Raw genomic sequence first — 21,003 nt, forward strand, 5'->3', positions numbered from 1 at the left:
CTTCGAGTTACAAAGCTCCTTCAACAAATTACACACACACACACACACACACACACACACACACACATATCTAATCCATCATTTATGGTTACACACTCAGGAAAGAACATCTCTCTTTCAGTAGTGTCATGTAACTTCTGAAACCTGACAAAAAATACACAGGCTGAACAAAAGATTGATAGTTAGAGGTAAAAGAAAAGTTATTGCTTCTCTAATCCTGAAATTATCCTAAATGATGGGAAGCAGAAAAGGCCCATGAAATCAAAGTAAAGAAGCAATTTCAGATAATTCTCTTTCAATTAATAATACATGCTCAGGTTTGTAACAGAATGAGCAAAATATGTATCATGAGGGTGGTCTAAGAAAATAAATAAGCAATCAAAGTGAAGGTTTCAAACATTTGAGAGTTCAACAAGTAGAATAGCATGTAAAGCAAGTGTGAAACCATGATTATAATTAAAGGAAAACGAATATGAATATAGATGAATGGAAATGGAACTTCTTGAATTGAACCTAGTCAATCAATTGAATTTAATCATATGTGAATGAAGCAAAAATAATACAAAACGCACTCTCAAGCATTAACATGGAGGCATGTAGTAATCAGATCATATAAGGCTGTGCTCCGGTTTTGTGCTTCAACTCCAGAAAATATTCACATAAATGGTATATTTGTTAAATATATATCGCGTGTCTTTGTTTATCACCAGCAGAACAGGGAAGAGGCCATGAATTCTGCAGATAAATATTCAGAAGCAGAAGCCAATCCATGCAGCATTCACCTGATGAGAAATAATTGGAAAATCCTTTATTGGTGACTTTGTATGCAATTCCCTCAAATATTTTATCGGTGCATACTGATGTACTATGTTGCACGGGGACGGCAGAGGAAGGGCGTTTCAAGTACCCGAAACGTCCCTGACACGGGGACGGTACGGGGACGGCCGGGGTACGTACCGGGGACGTGCCACGGTGGCTGGGTACGGGAGAATGATACGGGGGACGTTTCAGAGCTTGCTGGGGACGTTTCGGGTACGGCATGTGACTAGCACATGCGTCCCCAGGGGCAATTCTCCTCCTCTCCTCCTCCTTTCTGTTTCTGTGAATGGAGAGGACGGAAATGGCGTTGTTAATGGCGAGGATGGTGATCGTCGTGCGGCGGTTGATCTCTTGAGCCAAGTGCGTGAGAGTGAGGTAGTGGTTGAATGTTGACAAAGATGAGTGCTTTGCCAGTAAACGTGTGATGTTATGGCCATTTGATGTTTGGAAGACGATAAACAGTGAGAAAATGAGAAAAAGTTGTTGTCTTTGCTGAATTGTGTTGTTTTGTTTTTCCTTCTCTCAATGGTTTGAAGAACTAACGGAAAGTGAGTTTTTGTAGGGGGGAAGGTGAGAAGTTTGAGGGGAAGAGGGGCTTGGAATATGATTAAATTACAGAGTGAGCCACTCTGCCACTGGTTTTTGGCTGGATGAGTGAGAGGAAGAGGCCAGGGTTTTAGTGGTTATCGGTGCTCAATATAAGCTTAACCACAAAAATGATTGTGGGTTTGGGTTTTGATTAAATTACTATGAACCACTAAACTATAACTTTGATTTTGGATTAATTACACCAAAAGTCTACAAACTATGGCCGGATTGTGAATTGGTCTATCAACTTCATACTACTCTAATCTCTTTTTTTCTTTTCGATCTATAATATTAACGTAGAGGATTCATAAATATTTTTTAAAATAGACATACATGTATTAAAATTTAATTTTTATATATAAATAAATATAATCAATAAAATAAATAAATAAATAAAATATTTCAAATGTCAGGGTCCATCCTAATTAATATGTAAATCCATCAATAAATATTTCATTAATCAAATCCTCTAATCAATTTAAATTTAATGTATACATCAAATGTTACGTAAAATTTAATATGTAATATATTTAAAACTTGTGAATCAAGCTTTGCATTTGAAGCTAATGTATGTACAATTTTAATACAACATGCTTGAACTTATTAAGTAGTTTCGATGGAAAAATGGGATATTGTTATTCCTAAAGATATTAAGTTCGAGCAGTCGTGTTTGTAGGGTATTTATGTTGTCAATAGTACCACCAACTACATCCTCCAGCAATAACTCAACTATTTGTTTGTGTGAATGACAATCTTGGCGAGATGTCGGAGCAACCCAAACTATCAACCCCATATCAAAGTCAAATGAGATAACTACCGATGATAATGCCAAAGAAAAAGATGATTTTGGCCTGGATGTGTTGGATGACTTGCAGCTACCAGGGCAAGATTTGGGTTCATGGTTAAACATTGATGATGATGGATTACAAGATCACGACTTCATGGGACTTGAAATTCCCATGGACAAGATTTTTAGTCTTTGATATTTGACTTTATTTATAATTTTTTACATCTATTTATAATTTCAAAATTATTTTATATGCTGTACCCTTGCCGTCCCCGTACCCTGTAATTTTAGAAATTGTCGTTTTTTGTCCCGTCCCCGTATCCGTGCAACATAGCTGATGTAACACAGCATGAAGGGAAATGAAATAAACATAGCTTTATTTCTGTTTTCGCTCCTTTTGCTTATGATTTCTTACTCACTTATAGCTCTCATTGGCCTCAAACACTCAAATCAAGTCATACAAAAGGAAGAAATAACTAATTTTCAATTAAATAATACCTTAGGAAGCGCACATTTGATTATAATGAGAGACAAGGTCCTTCCGCTTTATTCTTTCCAGTTATATGGAGCTCCCTCGACAACTAAATAATCGTCCCTGATATCCTTCACAACTCGAATCTCGTCATCAAGGTAGACAGTATCAAACCTATACAAAGAGAAGAGCTCATAATTCATAAAGCAAAATGAAAATGTTCATGATGGATGAAACAATGAAACTTAAAACCATCAGTAGTAAACATGTTTCTATGGAACTGCAATTCAAGAAAAAGCACCAAGGAGGAATGGACATAATTAGCTAATGCTAAACTTGGAACCCAGATTTCCAAATGCAAATCAAGACCTACAACTATTTGTTCCTGTAAAACTAACAAGGATTAAAAACCAAAAGTTTGAATCGCGAATCATAAGCCTCTCTTTCAAAAAAAAAAAAAAAGGAAAAAAGAAGGATACGAGTACTCACCAACCCTGCCCAAATGGAGGCAATGGGACCTCCCCTGAGAACCGCGCTCGTAAACCTAAAAGGTCCAATCAAATTTGACCAAGTATTTAAGCGAGATGAAAAGAGCAATAACTAAAAATTAGTTTGAGCCAAAGAAGCAATAACTTGAAATTCACTCTCTGAGACGACGCAATCTCAATGCTGGAGCGAACAAAGAAAACTCCGTCGGGTGGGAAAGTAATCACGTTGTTCAGAGTATTGTTCTGGACGTCGATGTCCTGCAAAACGTCGCCGGCTTGTGTACCGAACAGGTAAGCCTTCTCTATTATGAAGAGCTGCTCTTTCTCGGAAATCCATAGGAGCCGCCACGTGGCAGAGAGGGAGGCGCCAGTGGTGACCGTGTCGCGGCCCAGGATAGTCATATCATCGATGGATTTGATGATTGAATCGCGTTTTGTGGTGTCATTATGGGTTTTGAGGCCTCGGTCTTGGTCGGAGATGAGATTGAGGAGGTGTCGTTTGGCGGACTGCGATTGGGCGGTGAGGGAGGAGCATGTTATTATAGGAAGGCGAAAATGATGGGGTTTGGGAGAAATGGACTTCGGATCATGACGGGGTCGTCGTTTTAATTTGGTGGAGAAACTCGGAGGAGAAGACACGGTGAGAGCTGCGACTGTCATGGTCATGGTGTTGCCGGATATTTTTATTTCTTGGCTGATTGAAAACCAGCTGAAGAAACAGACAGAATTGGTGATTCAAGTCGGACTTTGGAAGATAATCTGTACAAGTGACCATCTTAAAATATCTAATATATATTTTAGGAAATTATAAATTAAAGTATAAAGATTATATTTGAACCTACAACTATGATTTCTTAGACAAGATCATAAGTTCGAATTCTGATATTTATAAATGAATTAGGTTAAAAAAGATACTCTCACCTTTATGGTACGCAATCTGAATTAATCGATCAATAGATTGAATACCGGTGGTTAACATAAAAAATGTATTTGAAAATATTAAAAAAATATGGACAAATTTGAAACGATTAACCAAAACATAACAATACCCGTATGCATCAAATAAGCACAAAAACATACCAATACCTGTATGTACCAATTTAAGAACGAAAACGATACATCCGTAGGTACTGTAATGTTATCCATGGATTTAATACAATTTCATTTTTCATATATTGGACCAAAACTTCTAGGCCAGAAAGTTCTTAAACCAAACCTGGAGAATGGAAGTTTGTTTATTTTATACAGGTTCCCTGATGTGCAAACATAAGGCTCCCATTAAAATTTTAATAACAAAACGTATTCACTCAAAACATTTTATGTGTTGTCATGTGGACTTAACAAAACAGCAGGGATAATAATCCCTCAAACTGCAATTCCATGATTACTAATTTTTGAAACCTCCTTTGCCAATGTATTCCGTTCTCGCTTTGCCTCAGAAGCTAGCTTGGAAACCTGCAAATTCATGACCATAAGCAATAACTTCCAAGGAAAACAGCAGCACTCGTCCATGTTTATGGTCTATACATTTCATTATATCACAATCAACAAATATCTTCAAAAAAAGAGTCCATTTTATTAATACTCAGAAAGCTTAATCGAGCCCATTTATTAATACTGAGAAAGCTTACCTGCGATCTAAATTGAGACGCTTCTCTGCTTGGAAGTTCCCCAAGAGTATCTTTTAATCCTGATTCAATACATAAAAGGAGTTTTCTCAGTCACATAAATGCTGAAAAATAATCCAATGAACCTAATTGAGAGAAAGTACTTGAATACCTGCTGCTTGTCTTTCAATCTTATATGCTGACTGAATTACACTTCGGATCTGCTTGCCTGCTTGCCTGAAACAAAATTGAATATATTCTGATGGGAAAAAAATAGCCTCAAGAAGCAGAAGTTAACTTTCCACTGCACTTCATTTGAAATAACAAACCTGAGTTTTGTCCTGCCACGGATCAGCTCTTCTTCAGCTACAGATGCACTCCGCTGGGAACATCAATTATGAAATATATTTCACAAATGCTTGATTAAAGGAGCTATAATTTCCAAATATACACAGTTTCTTGTGATATTATAATATAACGTTAAAATTTTATCATCTAGGAACTAGATGTACTTCCAGGATGTCTATTCAACACTTTGATAAAAAATGTTTGAAAAGTTGGTTCGGCAATTCAAATATTTTTACATTCCTGGGGATTACAAATTAAATTGAACGCACAACCCAAAGCACTAACTAAAACAGCTCAAGTATATACCTTTTGAGACTGTGAATTCTCTGTTTTCATCAACATTTCATTTTTACCTTCCGATTATTATTAAATAAAGAAAAAAAATTTATTACTTATGTGTTTAACACAGAAGAATTCTAGAATAACGAACACACATGCATAAACCATGTAGTTTTTTGGACAATTGTATTTCATTATCCAATAAGCAGAGAAAATCATGTTATTTTAAAAACCAGCACAAACCAGAGGAACCCTATGTTTGCTTCTAAGTTCAAAATCCTAATATTTTGAAACAGCCTGTTTGCGGGGATATCAGGAAAAATAGAAATAGAAAACCAAAATTTTACATCACCGAGAATAGCCTAAATAAAACAAAACTAAAAGAGGAAGTAGGTACGCTAAACAATACACTAGTAGCTAGACACTGCACATGAACAGATGTCTAATATAATTAAATCATGAAACAACAATCACATGATAATAGAATACTTGTATGATCAAATGGGGAAAATATTACCTCCAACTTCTCACTTTCAGCCTTAAGGCGGTCAATTGACTGTCTCAGCTCCTTCACTCTAGTATCAGCTTTGGAAATCATAGACTGCAAGAACAAATATTAGGATTATAATAGCGTTTTAAACTGGTAAAGAATTTTAATGAATAAGGGTTTCTTTTATTCAAAATAGTCTAATAAAATTAATAAAGATGCTTCCTGACCTGAATGATTGTGTTATAAACAGCAAAACTTATAAAATTATCACTGCATGAACCATGATGTGCAAAAAGAAATAGAAGTTTTGAAAAGCAGAACAATAGTTCCATTCTTGGGGGAGGCATTCATGCTATATGGAATGGAAACATAAGAAGCTAGAAAAGCTTCTCCAACATTACTACAACAGGCTATTCCAACTTTCCCTTGACATTTCAAAATTCTACTACCTTCTACAATTTCAAACTTAAATAATCTTTGCATGCACCTTGAAATCTCATTCCTGTCCTCTTCTAAATTCCAAATTGAAAATAAGTAGTGGGTCTTCTAAATTCCAAATTTTGCATACGTATTTATAATCTAAATAAATCCACCAACAAAAATCAGGTAGCGAGGACAGACAGGGGGCTCCAAAAATCATAACTTATAAAGAGAACAATATTTATGTTACCTCTTCACTCTGAAAAAGACGCAAAGCCTTGTAATATAGTAAACGTCTTGGCCCTGCACATTGAAAGTTACAAAACAAAATCAATTAGGTTAAAGTTGTAGATCCAGGTTAAAACAGCTTAAGTAAGAAGTTGAAATGAATTGCTTAACATGTCATTTTCATCATATAAAAATGGGATTGACGGATTTAATTGATTCAACTGTTGTATATAAAATATAGGAATACAGAAACTGGCTAAAAAAGATAATAGAGCCATACTTTTAAGTACCAGAAATCCCAAGCCAACAGCAGCACCGCCCGTGATCAATGGATTTGAAGCTGCACTGATAATTCCCTCTGCAACAAAATGTGAAACATTGAAACTGAAAATTGATTCTCCCACATAAGAACAGAATGTGCATTGACTGAATCCGTTGATGGAACAGACCTTTAGCTTTGTTAAATGCAAAGTTCTCGTAACCATCAAGTAGTGACTTGACATCCTTAAGCGAATCCTAGCGATTAAAAAAGAGAGAGATAAATTATCCGTTCTAATTCTCGGCTCAAAAAAGAAAAGAGAAGCGTACGATGGTTTGATTAAAATGAGCAGACGAAGTGGAGCGAATTTCTGAAAGTCGAGATCTAGAAGCTTCGATTGTGGCGTTAACGTTCCCATCGATGATTTTCTGGTACATAACAGCTTGCTCCACAGCGAAATCGATCCATGGAGTGACTTGTTCAGGAAAATGCGATTCGGTTTTAGAAGGGGTATCGCTGGGCGGAGGCGGTGGACTAGGGTTTGGGGTATCTCCGGGTGATTCAGAAACCGTTGCCATGGTGAGATGATATTTGTTTTGCTGCCCAAAATGGTTTTAGAATAGAGGGTCGACCAATCCCGGAATGCTCAATTTTGGATTTGAAGGGTCCGCTATAAAACCGGGTCGTAAGAAGTCGAACATCCCGAATTATCGGTGTGGAAATGGATGGGTAAAAAATATATGAGCATTTCAAAATATAGTAAAACATAAATTTTTATAATTCCTAGATTCTGAAACAAACATTTTACGTAAAATATATTAATAATTAATGCAGTTTATGTGACAAAAAATTAGATGCAAATTTATTAATTTTAATTTTAATTGTATTATCTTTAAAATTATATAAATATATATAAAAAATAAAATACCATTATAATATTATTTATTATTATTTAAAATAAAAACATTTTAATAGTTTTTAATTAATTCAAAATCTAATTGATCAATAATATTAATTTAACTAAAATATAAGAAAATTATCTTATACATACATGGTGAAAATTTTAATTTATATAAATTTATCTAATTTGAGATTTAAGAATCCTATATTAGAATTATAATTTAGAGTTTAAAATTTAACATTTATGTTTAAAACTTCAATTTTAAATTATCGATTTTAAAATTAAAATTTATGATACTAATATTTGTTACATATGTGTGTGTTTTTTTTATTGTTGTGAAGTTAATGGGGTCGATTGAACTTTCGGGGAGTTCTCGTGAATAGGATTTGATAAATAAAATGAATAATTTAAAAACATACATTAATCTATTAATTTCTTTTAAAGAAATTTTTAATAGAAAATAATAAATGAAAGGAAACTTAATTTTAACTCTTAAACCCTTAGGGGGTGATTGGATCATTGAATTCAAGATTCCTAGTGGGAATTTTTTTTCCAGATTCAAATTCCCGTGTTTGGATGGGAAATATTCCTAATAGGGAGTAATAATATATTCTAAACAGTAAAAAATTTTCTCTTTTTACCGGGAATGTTAATCCCTTGCTTTTCTTAGGTATTATTTTATTCCCTTGTGCTAAGGGCTAAAATACCCTCTTTTCTCGTTTGCCTCTATTTCTTCTCCCAAGCGTTCTTTGTTCTTGACCTCCACGACACAGATTGGAGGAGTATCCGATTCTCGATCAAAAATTTATCCTTTGCTCTTCTTACTCTCTTCATCTGCTTTCAGGTTGCTCATTTTTCCTTCAACCTTTGCTTATCTTTATTCCTTTTTGGTTTGGGTGTTTGTGCTTTTTTGGATTCTTGTTGAATCCATGTTTTTTTTAATTTTTTGTTTTGTTTTGATTTTTGGGCTTTAAATAACAATTATAGAATTGAAATTTCCAAGTAATATGTTCTTTTTTGGGTTGCAAACAAATCTTAAGTTTTAGTATTGAAATTTCCAACTCTTGGATTGAAATCTGCATCAGTGGGTAGGGTAGTGTAGTTGTTAGCTGCTTTCGTCATACAATGTTTCCTCAGAGATATATCCCATAAGCTGTTTGGTTGATTCAAAGTTCTTGCTAACTGATCAGTCTTGAATTTTCTCTACTTTATCAAATCTTTCCTATCTAGCCTAAGTTCGGGAAAGATTTTATTTTAGCCCATCATTTATTTCGTGTTGATTTTTACCTAAATATTGGATGCAAGTCCTGGTTGTAACACCCCTAACTCGTATCCGACCCGAATATGAGTCTGAGGTGTCACATTGACTTTTCAAACTTTGACACTTAAAGAAAAACAGGGAAATTTTAAACTTTCATTAAAACAAAATATGTTAATTTATATAAGAGAGACAACGAAATACAAAATCGATCAGAGTATTCGTAATTAACAACTTATTACATGCCAACACTCAATGATAACCCAAAATACCTACTTTGTCAATTACTTCTGATATGATCTTTTAGTAGTGATGTTGTTCTTGTCACTTCTAGTACTGCTCTTCTTGTTTCTTGGTGCCTACGTGTAAATCACTTACACGCTAAGTCATATACTTAGTGAGGCAATAAATGAACATGTAACAATAGATTCATGAATATGCATTCTTACCATTTGATCATGACATTTCAATATGCATGTATATATTTCACTATAATATATACAATTATGTCATGAACATATGAAACTTACCTCTTGTATCACTTTCACTTTAATTTATCTTTCAATTGCCAATGTACATTATTGAAAACAAAGGTACGTGAGTACATTGAGGTTGTGCACTAACGCTGTCACCACAGCTCGATAAATTCCCACTAGGGGCAGTGAATATTTATCCCGAAGGACCATTACATCCCTAAGGACCACTGGATATGTCCCGAAGGACCACTATAAACCCTCGACTCTTGGCATGCCAACTATACATATAGCTCTCATATCATATAACATGGGCTTAAACATGAATACATTTCTCATTTCATATCTCTTTCGTCACTTTTCATTTAAACACATATAATCATTTCCATTATTCCACATACCTGGATTGTTTCTCTTGTAATGGCGTTCGTTCACATAATATCATATTAAAACATAATAGATTATGCATGATATCACTATAACAATAATATATGTATGCATGTACATGAGTATAAAATCATGAATTCAACTATCAGAGATAGACTTATCACAAGTCTTGTCTCTATACACTTTAACTATAAAATACACTCACCTTAGCCTTGTTTTGATTCGATTCTAGTCCTCTGATTGTTCCGGAACAAGATTATGTTCTATATCTACATAGTAATACATTGATACATATCAGAATACTAATTGATATATTCTAAACTATTACTCCTTAGGCTAAAAAAAAGAAGTTATTTCATCTTTTAATGAAGGTATGAATCGATGCACTCTACAGTGCATCGATGCATCCCTTAATGGGTGCATCGATGCACTACCTGTGCATCGGTACATAAATCCCATTCGATGTTTGAATATTAAGGGGTGCATCGATGCACTACTTGTGCATCGATACACTAATGACATTCGATGTTTTTATTTTAAAGGAGTGCATCGATACACTTCATGTGCATCGATGCACCTTCAAAATTTTTTGGAATTTTATCCTTGATGCATCGGTACACAATGGATGTGTGTCGATGCACTCTGCCTAGAATTCACTTCTTGAACTCGAAAACTTATTCATTTTAGCTTAATTCCTTCATCTTTCATTCCCTTTTATATTCTTAACTCTAGTACACGTACTTAAACCAATCTATACTCATTTATTTCATCTTAAACTTAAAAATCCTATCATCCTTATGAAATTCAAGAATTATACCAACTTTGCAAAATGATTTAATTCCACTTCTAACACTTAATATGTCTTAACTAGATTGATGACAAATCAAATTTAACTTTTAATTCTAGATATGAACTATATTCCAAGATTTCATTCAAGAACCTCTAATCTTTAATCTCTTCTAACTTTATCATCCTTTGATTTTAAGATAACTTAAGCTTTCCTTAAGCTTAGTTATCATCTAATAATCAAAACTCAATCTTAAATTTAACAAGAAACTCAATAATAAAAAAACTCACATTTATTTTGCTTTACTCGTACAAAGAAGAAAGAAGAAGAAAAGAACTCTGGAAGCCTTTGTGTACTCCCCTCTTCAACCCACGTGGATTAATATATAACCCTTCATTTCTTATTTCCTTGTAAATGACCTCTTTGCTCTTTCATTCATTCTTCCTTTCAATTCAATTCTATACAATAATTTATAAATAAATCTTTATACTATTCAATCATTCTATTTTAATTACCAAATTATAAGACTTTACAATTTAGTCACTAACCCGGTACTGAGGATGTCACAAATCTTCCCCCTTAAGAAAATTCGTCCTCGAATTTTCATTACGCAAAGAGGTGGGGGTACTTAAACCTCACGTCCTCTTCACGTTCCCATGTTGCTTCCTCTACTTTGTGATTCCTCCAAAAGACTTTAACCAATGGAATCATCTTGTTCCTTAGTTGTTTAACCTCATGAGCTAAGATTTTAACTGGTTCCTCTTCATAAGTCAGATCTAGTTAAATATCTATCTCTTCTGGAGTCACAATATGGGAAGGATTAGATCGATACTTCCGAAGCATTGAAACATGAAAGACATTGTGAATTTTCTCCATTTCAGATGACAAAACTAACTAATATGCTACTGGTTCTACTCTCTTAATAATCTCATAGGGTCCAATGAACCGAAGACTCAATTTTCCTTTACGTCTAAACCTCATAACCTTCTTCTAAGGAGAAACTTTAAGAAACACTTTGTCTTTAACTTGATATTCTATTTCCTTTCTCTTTAAATCTACATACGATTTCTGTCTATCAGCTGCTGTTTTAATGTTACTCTAAATCACTTGAACCTTTTCTTCCATTTCCTGAATCAACTCGGGACCAATAACTTCTCTATCATTAAACTCAAACCAATTCAAGGGCGTACGGCATCTTCTCTCGTATAAAGCTTCATAGGGAGCCATTTTGATGCTTGACTGATAACTATTGTTATATGCAAATTCAGCAAGTTGCAAATACCTTTCCCACGATCCTTTGAATTCAATTACACAAGCTCTAAGCATATCCTCCAGAATTTGGATAGTTCGCTCGGATTGTCCATCGATCTAAAGATGAAATGTTGTACTAAAGTTCAACCGAGTTCCCAATGCTCCACGTAATGATTTCCAAAATCGCGATGCGAATCTAGGATCCCGATCAGAAATTATAGAAATAGGTATACAATGCAAGCGTATAATTTCTCTAACATATAGCTCGGCATACTTATCCATGGAGAAATCAGTTCGCACCGGGGTAAAATGGGCTGATTTAGTCAATCTATCTATAATCACCCAGATTGAATCCCTTTTGTTTGGAGTTAAAGGCAACCTAATCACAAAATTCATTGTTACATTCTCCCATTTCCACTGAGGAATTGATACTAATTGTAACAATCCCGACGGAACCTGATGCTCAGCTTTGACTTGTTGACAAGTCAAACACTTTGATACAAATACAGTAATGTCTTTCTTCATTCCAAGCCACCAATATCGACTCTTGAGGTCCATATACATTTTGTTTCCTCCTGGGTGCATCGTTAATGGACTACAATGAGCTTCCATTAATAAATCATTTATTAACTCATCATCATTTGGAATCACCAATCTCCCTTGATAATACAAGTTCCCATCCAACTTGATTTCATAATCATTTAGCTCTTAATTATTAAATTGTTGCAATTTCTTCAAACACATTTCATCTTTTCTTTGTAATTCCTTAATTCGATCCAGCCATGATGGTTTGATTGTCAATTCCGCACAAATTGCACCGTCTCTGCCAAATGATAGTTTGGCATCCAAAGCTCGTAAGGCTGCAAACGTCTTTCTACTTAAGGCATCCGCTACCATATTTGCTTTTCTGATATGGAAATCAATCACAACATCATAATCCTTGAGAAATTCCACCCATCTTCTCTGTCTTAAATTCAACTCTTTCTGAGTCATCAAGTACTTTAAACTCTTATGATCCGTATACAAGTAACACTTTTCACCATACAAATAGGGATGCCAAATCTTAAGAGTAAACACTACGACCGCTATCTTCAAATCGTGTGTAGGATAATTCTTTTCGTGTGGTTTTAGTTGTCTCGAAGCATAGGCCACTACTTTTCCCTCTTGCATTAACACACATCCTAAACCGTTATGAGACACATCACTGTACACTACAAAGTTCTTGCCAGACTCAGGTTGGAATAACACTGGAGCTTCTGTCAAAATCTTCTTTAATTTTTCTAAACTCTCTTGACATTCCTGAGTCCAAGCAAATTTTACTTCTTTTCTCAATAACTTAGTTAGAGGTAAAGCTATTATCGAAAAGTTTTTAACGAACCTTCGATAATAACCAGCTAACCCCAGAAAACTTCGAACTTCTGACACATTCTTTGGAACTTCCCACTCCAGAATAGCTTTAATCTTTTGAGGATCCACTCGAATTCCTTCTGCAGAAATTACATGTCCAAGGAATGCCACTTCATTCAACCAAAATTCACATTTAGAGAATTTAGCATAAAGCCTTTTGTCTTGTAAAATTTTCAAAACAATATTTAAGTGTGAACTATGATCTTCTTCTGACTTTGAATACACTAAAATATCATCAATGAACACCACCACGAACTGATCCAAATATGATTGGAATATTCTGTTCATTAAATCCATGAAAGCAGTTGGTGCATTCGTAACTCCAAATGGCATCACGATAAATTCATAGTAACCATACCTCGTTCTAAACACCGTCTTAGGAATGTCTTTCTCTTGAATCTTTAATTGATGGTAACCCGAACGCAAATCAATCTTCGAGAAAAATGAAGCTCTCTTTAATTGATCAAATAAATCATCAATTCGGGGGATATGATACTTGATCTTGATGATCACTTTATTGAGTTGTCTGTAGTCGATGCAGAGATGCATTGAACCATATTTCTTCTTAACAAATAGAACTGGAGCTCCCCAAAGTGATACACTTGGTCTAATAAATCCTTTGTCCAGTAGATCCTGTAATTGAATCTTTAATTCTTGCAACTATTTTGGAGCCATTCTGTATGGTGTCATTGCAATGGGTGTTGTTCCCGAAATTATCTCAATCTGGAATTCGGCATTATCTCAATCTGGAATTTGACCTCTCTGTCCTGAGGTAAACCTGACAACTCTGCAGGAAAAACATTGAAGAATTCTCTCACTATAGGAATTTCTTCAATCTCTTTGTCTTTGGCTCTTACATCCATCACATTAGCAATGAATCCTTGACATCCTTGTAGCAGTAACTTCTTTGCAGTCATTACTGATATCACATTCGCCAATGGATTCCATGTTTCACTAAATACAACGACTTCTACCCCTTCTGAACTTCTTAACGTTACTCTTTTCAGTCTACAATCGACATTAGCATAATAATGATATAACCAATCCATTCCCAGTATCACTTCAAATTCGTCGAAGGGTAATTCCATCAGATTAGCAGGGAATTCAATTCCCTGGATTCGTATGGACACCCTCGACTCACCATATTTACCTGAGCACTGTGCCCTAACGGATTCATCACTGTCACCTCATTGCTAGTAGTTTCTAACTAAATATTCAATTCTCTCACTAACTTACTAGTAATGTATGAATATGTAGACCCCGTATCAATCAATACCATAACATATTTATCAAACAACAGAAAGGTACCTGTTATAATCTCCGGATCATCCTGATCCTCATTGGTCATGAGATTGTACACTCGAGCAGTGGAACGTATCTCTTGTTGAACAGAAGACTCTGACTGAATTCTTCCTCTACCTCAACCCCTTTAGCCTGCAGAAATAAACCTCTCCGGTAATGCAGATTCACCGGTTCCCCTCGGACAATCCCGAACAAAATGTCCGGTCTCCCCACATCTAAAGCAAGCTCCGGAAATCATCCTACATATCTCTGAATGATTCTTTCCACAATGTGGGCATTGTTTGGCTTGACTCTGATTAGATCTCCCAGCTCCAGATCCCACTGACTGAGTTTGTATACCTTTCATCAGAGTTGATCTTCTTGCGGAGGATGCCACTGACTCTGATCTAGCTTGAGATCGAGAACCAGCATCTTTGCTCCTTTTTGATGGTGCAGAACTCGAAGAAGCACTCGTTCTTTTGACTGTCTAAGCTCTTGAATTTTTAAATCTCTCATTCTGAGCTCTTTCCAAAGCTTTAGCACGATTGACTACCTCTTGAACCGAGGATATATTTAATACAATAAGCATTTCCTTCAATTGAGGACGTAATCCTTCTACGAACCACTCACAAGCATCTTTCTCTGTAGGAACATGCTCGACAGCAAAGCGGCTCAACTTATTGAATTCACACTCGTACTCATATATAGTGTGATTTCATTGCTTCAAATTCATGAACTCTTGTTTTATCTGTCGAATAAATTAATCTCTGATGTACTTATGATTGAATTCTTCTAAAAACAATGACCAAGTTACTTGATTACTAAACATCCTCAATGTAACATTGGTTCACCAAATCCTTGCTTTCCCTCTCAACAAGAAAATTACTCCATCTAGCTTCTCAGCATCGGAACAATGAAGTCCCTCAAGCATGACTTTCACGTCATTAAGCCAAAGGTCCGCAGTAATAGGACCTTTCTCAGCTTCCCCTCTAAACTCGGGAGATCCTAAACCTTTCAACTCTTTCGCAATATTCATTTTCGGAGTTGCAGTAGTAGGAGGCTAGAAACACGTCAGTACCGCGTCTAACGTTCTAAAGAATACATCTTGATCATTCACAGACACTCCAGAGGGTGTCTGTTCTTCACTCTGCTTGGCCAGGGCAGGTGAATTGCTACTTTCAGCGGGTCTATCATCTCCCGCTTTATTTCTAGAACTACCATGTCCGAACATCTATTAACACACAATAATATCATTCTATTAGCAAAACAAAATACTTACTATTCTATCAGATCAGAAGTTTTCACTATTATGTTGGCATGTATACATTATAAGACACTCTAGACTTCATTTTATGCCGAAAATCGACTAAACCGTAGCTCTGATACCATTAAATGTAATACCCCTAACCCGTATCTTACCCAAATATGAGCCCGAGGTGTCACATTAACTTTTCAAACTTTGACACTTAAAGAAAAACCGGAAAATTTTAAACTTTCATTAAAACAAAATATATTAATTTACATAAGAGAGACAACGAAATACAAAATCGATCAGAGCATTCGTAATTAACAACTTATTACATGCCAACACTCAATGATAACCCAAAGTACCAACTTTGTCAATTACTTCTGATCTGATCTTTTAGTAGTGATGTTGTTCTTATCACTTCTAATACTGCTCTTCTTGTTTCTTGGTACATACGTGTAAATCACTTACACGCTAAGTCATAGACTTAGTGAGGCAATAAATGAACATGTAACAATAGATTCATGAATATGCATTCTTACCATTTGATCATGACATTTCAATATGCATGTATATATTTCACTATAACATATACAATCATGTTATGCACATATGAAACTTACCTCTTATATCAATTTCACTTTAATTTATCTTTCAATTGCCCATGTACATTATTGAGAACAAAGGTACGTGAGTACATTGAGGTTGTGCACTAACGTTGTCACCATAGCTCGATAAATTCCCACTAGGGGCAGTGAATATTTGTCCCGAAGGACCATTACATCCCTAAGGACCACTGGATATGTCCCGAAGGACCACTACGTCCCGAAGGACCACTGGATACGTCTCGAAGAACCACTGGATATGTCCCGAAGGACCACTATAAACCCTCGACTCTTGGCATACCAACTATACGTATAGGTCTCATATCATATAACATGGGCTTAAACATGAATACATTTCTCATTTCATATCTCTTTCATCACTTTTCATATAAACACATATAATCATTTTCATTATTCCACATACCTGGATTGTTTCTCTTGTAATGACGTTCGTTCACATAATATCATATTAAAACATAATAGATTATGCATGATATCACTATAACAATAATATATGTATGCATGTACATGAGTATAAAATCATGAATTCAACTATCAGAGATAGACTTATCACAAGTCTTGTCTCTATACACTTTAACTATAAAATACACTCACCTTAGCCTTGTTTTGATTCGATTCTAGTCCTTTGATTATTCCAGAACAATATTATGTTCTATATCTACAAAGTAATACATTGATACATATCAGAATACTAATTGATATATTCTAAACTATTACTCCTTAGGCTAAAAAAAGAAGTTATTTCATCTTTTAATGAAGATATGCATCGATGCACTCTACAGTGCATCGATGCATCCCTTAACGGGTGCATCGATGCATTACCTGTGCATCGGTACATAAATCCCATTCGATGTTTGAATATTAAGGGGTGCATCGATGCACTACTTGTGCATCGATACACTGATGACATTCGATGTTTTTATTTTAAAGGAGTGCATCGATACAGTTCATGTGCATCGATGCACCTTCAAAAATTTTTGGAATTTTATCCTTGATGCATCGGTACACAATGGATGTGTATCGATGCACTCTGCCTAGAATTCACTTCTTGAACCCGAAAAGTTATTCATTTTAGTTAATTCCTTCATCTTTCATTCCCTTTTATATTCTTAACTCCAGTACACATACTTAAACCAATCTATACTCATTTATTTCATCTTAAACTTAAAAATCCTATCCTCCTTATGAAATTCAAGAATTATACCAACTTTGCAACATGATTTAATTCCACTTCTAACACTTAATATGTCTTAACTAGATTGATGACAAGTCAAATTTAACTTTTAATTCTAGATATGAACTATATCCCAATATTTCATTCAAGAACCTCTAATCTTTAATCTCTTCTAACTTTATCATCCTTTGATTTTAAGATAACTTAAGCTTTCCTTAAGCTTAGTTATCATCTAATAATCAAAACTCAATCTTAAATTTAACAAGAAACTCAATAATAAGAAAACTCACCTTTATTTTGCTTTACTCGTACAAGGAAGAAAGAAGAAGAAAATAACTCTGGAAGCCTTTGTGTTCTCCCCTCTTCAACCCACGTAGATTAATATATAACCCTTCATTTCTTATTTCCTTATAAATGACCTCTTTGCCCTTCTATTCATTCTTCATTTCAATTTAATTCTATACAATAATTTACAAATAAATCTTTATACTATTCAATCATTCTATTTTAATCACTAAATTATAAGACTTTATAATTTAGTCACTAACTCGGTATTGAGGATGTTACACTGGTTGTTGGAGGTGGTGATGGTGGAGTTCTTAGGGAGATTTCTCGGTACAGCTCCGTTGAGCACATTGATATATGTGAAATAGATAAGATGGTTTTAGATGTATGTTGTATTTTAGTATCTATGCTTGTTTCATTTTCCTTTTACCTTTTGTATGAAAACACTCATTTAGTATCCATATATAACTTTTTTATAGGTTTCCAAGAAGTTCTTTCCAGAATTAGCTGTTGGATTTGAGGACCCTCGTGTTCATTTTATGTTGGTGATGGAATGTGAAAGCAATATTGAATATTTTATGTGTTTCATTTATACTATTTTTTATGTGAATTTTCGGTTGAGTGGTCAAGCATGATGCTTTAATTCCTAAACTGATGTTTTACTTGCATATAATCTTAATAGCTATTGAGTTTCTTCGTCATGTTCCAAAAGCGAAGTATAAAGCGGTCATTGTTGATTCATCAGATCCTGTAGGTACGTTGTAATGTATGATATGATAAAATTTTATTTTCAGCATTGATGGTTTCTTAAAGAAGATTTACACGGTATTTTTGCTTTTAAGACTCAACATCATTCAAGCTTTTACTCATTCGGTTTGCAATTTAGGTCCTGCTCAAGAGCTTGTAGAAAAACCATTTTTTTTGACTATAGCTCAAGCATTAAGGCCTGGTGGTGTCCTCTGTAACATGGACAAGTGTTCCAACTTATCCTAGGTATTTAATTAAGCTGTTGTTTCCCCTTGGTTCTTTTTTAGATATTAATGATGCTTTTGACAGTGGTAATTTTATATGGTATCATTTACCAATTGCAGACCTGTCTTCGAATCATAGCCTATCTCATTTCCAACTTCTGACTTCTGTTTTCCTTTTCTTTTGCAATGCAGTGGTGTGATTGGTTTCCTGTTATGCTCTATAGAGGGACTACCGGTTGATTTTATGAATCCCATAAACCCTATTAAGAAGCTAGATGGAGTTTACCATCATAAGAGATAACTTAGATTTTACAACTCTGAGGTGAGAACTCATTCCATCAAGTTCAGTTTTCACTCTTTCACTCTTCTGCAGAGTACCTGGTATTTACTTTTGTTATGAAAATTGACTCCTTGAAGCTATTATAGTTCGTTTCGTGCAAGGAAATAAACCCCATCGAGTTAGAGTGATGGTCCATTTTATTTCTCGATGGCTTAGCATCTTGGCCTGCAAAGTCTGATCTCTTTTACTATAATTTCTTTTATGATCTAACCATTTTATGGTATAAATAAAATATTTATTCTCTATTGACAGATGCATAGGGTTGTTTTTGCATTGCCTCTATTCCTGAAGAGGGAGGTGAGGCTACTTCGAGACTGATGCGGCGGAACAAGGAACTTGCCTCTCCTGAAGCAAATATGTAGACTTGCGATTGGTTAACTTATTCTCATAAGCTGAAATACTTTCATTCAGGACATAGACAATAAATAAATATTTTCAACATGTAGGTGCAACTGGAGCCATTCTAGTATGTATTATGGTTTTATTTCAAGGAACCTCTATCTAGCTTTGTTAAAATGGCACCTACAATCCCTATCTTAATATTACTAGATCGAGTGTTCTTGACATGTCACATTTATTTGTCTAAAACCAACAGATCTTACTGGAAAGTAACCTCTAAGCTATAGAAAACATGCTAGTATTTGAACATTGCACTTGACTTACCAACTTCTACAAACGGCATTACTGATTTACGAGTAAAAAGGAAAAAAAAACACATTCATTTCATATCACCTAAAGCAAAACATATCCTAACATACCTCAATTTCAATCATTGGGATGTCATGAGCACTGCTTTCCTGCAATGATTGTTGAAGCATCATACCATTTTTACCAAAGTTAATTTTTCTATAGAAAATAAGGTCTCTAGCGCAAAACTGAACAGGGGAAAGTTGAGTTTGTTTACTTTATGAATCGATTAAACAAATCCATAAAAAAACATTCTCTATTAACAACTAATACATTATTTATATACCTCAATTTCAGTTTTTGGGATGTCCAAAGTTAAAATGTCTATAGAAATTAAGGTTTTTGGTGCAAAATCGAACATGGAAAAGTTAAACTTAATTAATGGACCAATTAAACGAATTCATCAAAACCCATTCCATATTATCAACTAATATTAGGGGTGTAACGAACCGAGTCGAGCTCGAATATTGCTGAGCTCGACTCGAAAATTCTGAAATAGAGCTCGACTTAACTCGAAAATTTTTAGATAACAAAACTCATTTACATCTTTTTATTATTATGAATATCTATGAAGAATTTTCACAATGTAAACATTTAGTTAAATGTTTATATAAAATTTTAATATAGTTTTACATAAATTATGTAAAATTTAATATTAATTAAAATAAAATTAATACATGATATATTTAAATACTCAAGTAATATATTATCAACAAATAGAATTTTTATATAAATAATTTTTATTTAAATATTTAGAATTTCACTTGTTAAAAAATATAGAACAAAGACAATTTGGTAAAATATACATTCCAGTAATCTTTTATTCTTTCAACCAAACACTGTAATCTTACATTCAAGCCAAGCCAACCAAACACAGTAATGTAACATTCCAGTAATCCTATTCCCTGGTAATCTTTTATTCCCACTGGTAATTTTACATTCTGTGAACCAAACGCACCCTTAGGGGTTGTTTGGTTAAAGGAATGTGGGATTCTCATGGGAATGAAATCCACATTCCCATGTTTGGTTGGTTGGGAATCTCATTCTCGGTAATATTTATTACCAATAGTAGACTTTTTGGGGTATATTACCAGGAATGTCATTACCTCCCTTTCCTTAGGTATTGTTGGATTGCCAGCGTTTT

The 21,003-nt window shown here is 34.5% G+C and overlaps 1 protein-coding gene and 2 pseudogenes across 1 annotated transcript; 1 reads left to right on the forward strand and 2 right to left on the reverse strand.

Annotated features, from left to right (window-relative positions):
• Window positions 1-483: 483 nt before the first annotated feature.
• LOC120188516 lies at window positions 484-3,905 on the reverse strand (annotated as a pseudogene).
• A 470-nt stretch (window positions 3,906-4,375) lies between these two features.
• LOC120188515 (RGS1-HXK1-interacting protein 1-like) lies at window positions 4,376-7,417 on the reverse strand. The gene is made up of 9 exons (XM_039191916.1): window positions 7,115-7,417; window positions 6,976-7,042; window positions 6,807-6,884; window positions 6,549-6,601; window positions 5,906-5,989; window positions 5,091-5,143; window positions 4,934-4,998; window positions 4,786-4,844; window positions 4,376-4,609 (listed from the first exon to the last, which is right to left on the reverse strand). Exons 1-9 carry the CDS (start codon window positions 7,361-7,363, stop codon window positions 4,520-4,522), a joined length of 798 nt encoding a protein of 265 aa, XP_039047847.1. The 5' UTR covers window positions 7,364-7,417; the 3' UTR covers window positions 4,376-4,519.
• Window positions 7,418-12,122: 4,705 nt separating this feature from the next.
• Window positions 12,123-19,644, forward strand: LOC120188951 (annotated as a pseudogene).
• Window positions 19,645-21,003: the final 1,359 nt, after the last annotated feature.

This window comes from Hibiscus syriacus, unplaced genomic scaffold (genome assembly GCF_006381635.1).
Source record: "Hibiscus syriacus cultivar Baekdansim isolate YM2019G1 unplaced genomic scaffold, ASM638163v2 tig00116951_pilon, whole genome shotgun sequence".
Taxonomy (NCBI): Eukaryota; Viridiplantae; Streptophyta; class Magnoliopsida; order Malvales; family Malvaceae; genus Hibiscus; species Hibiscus syriacus.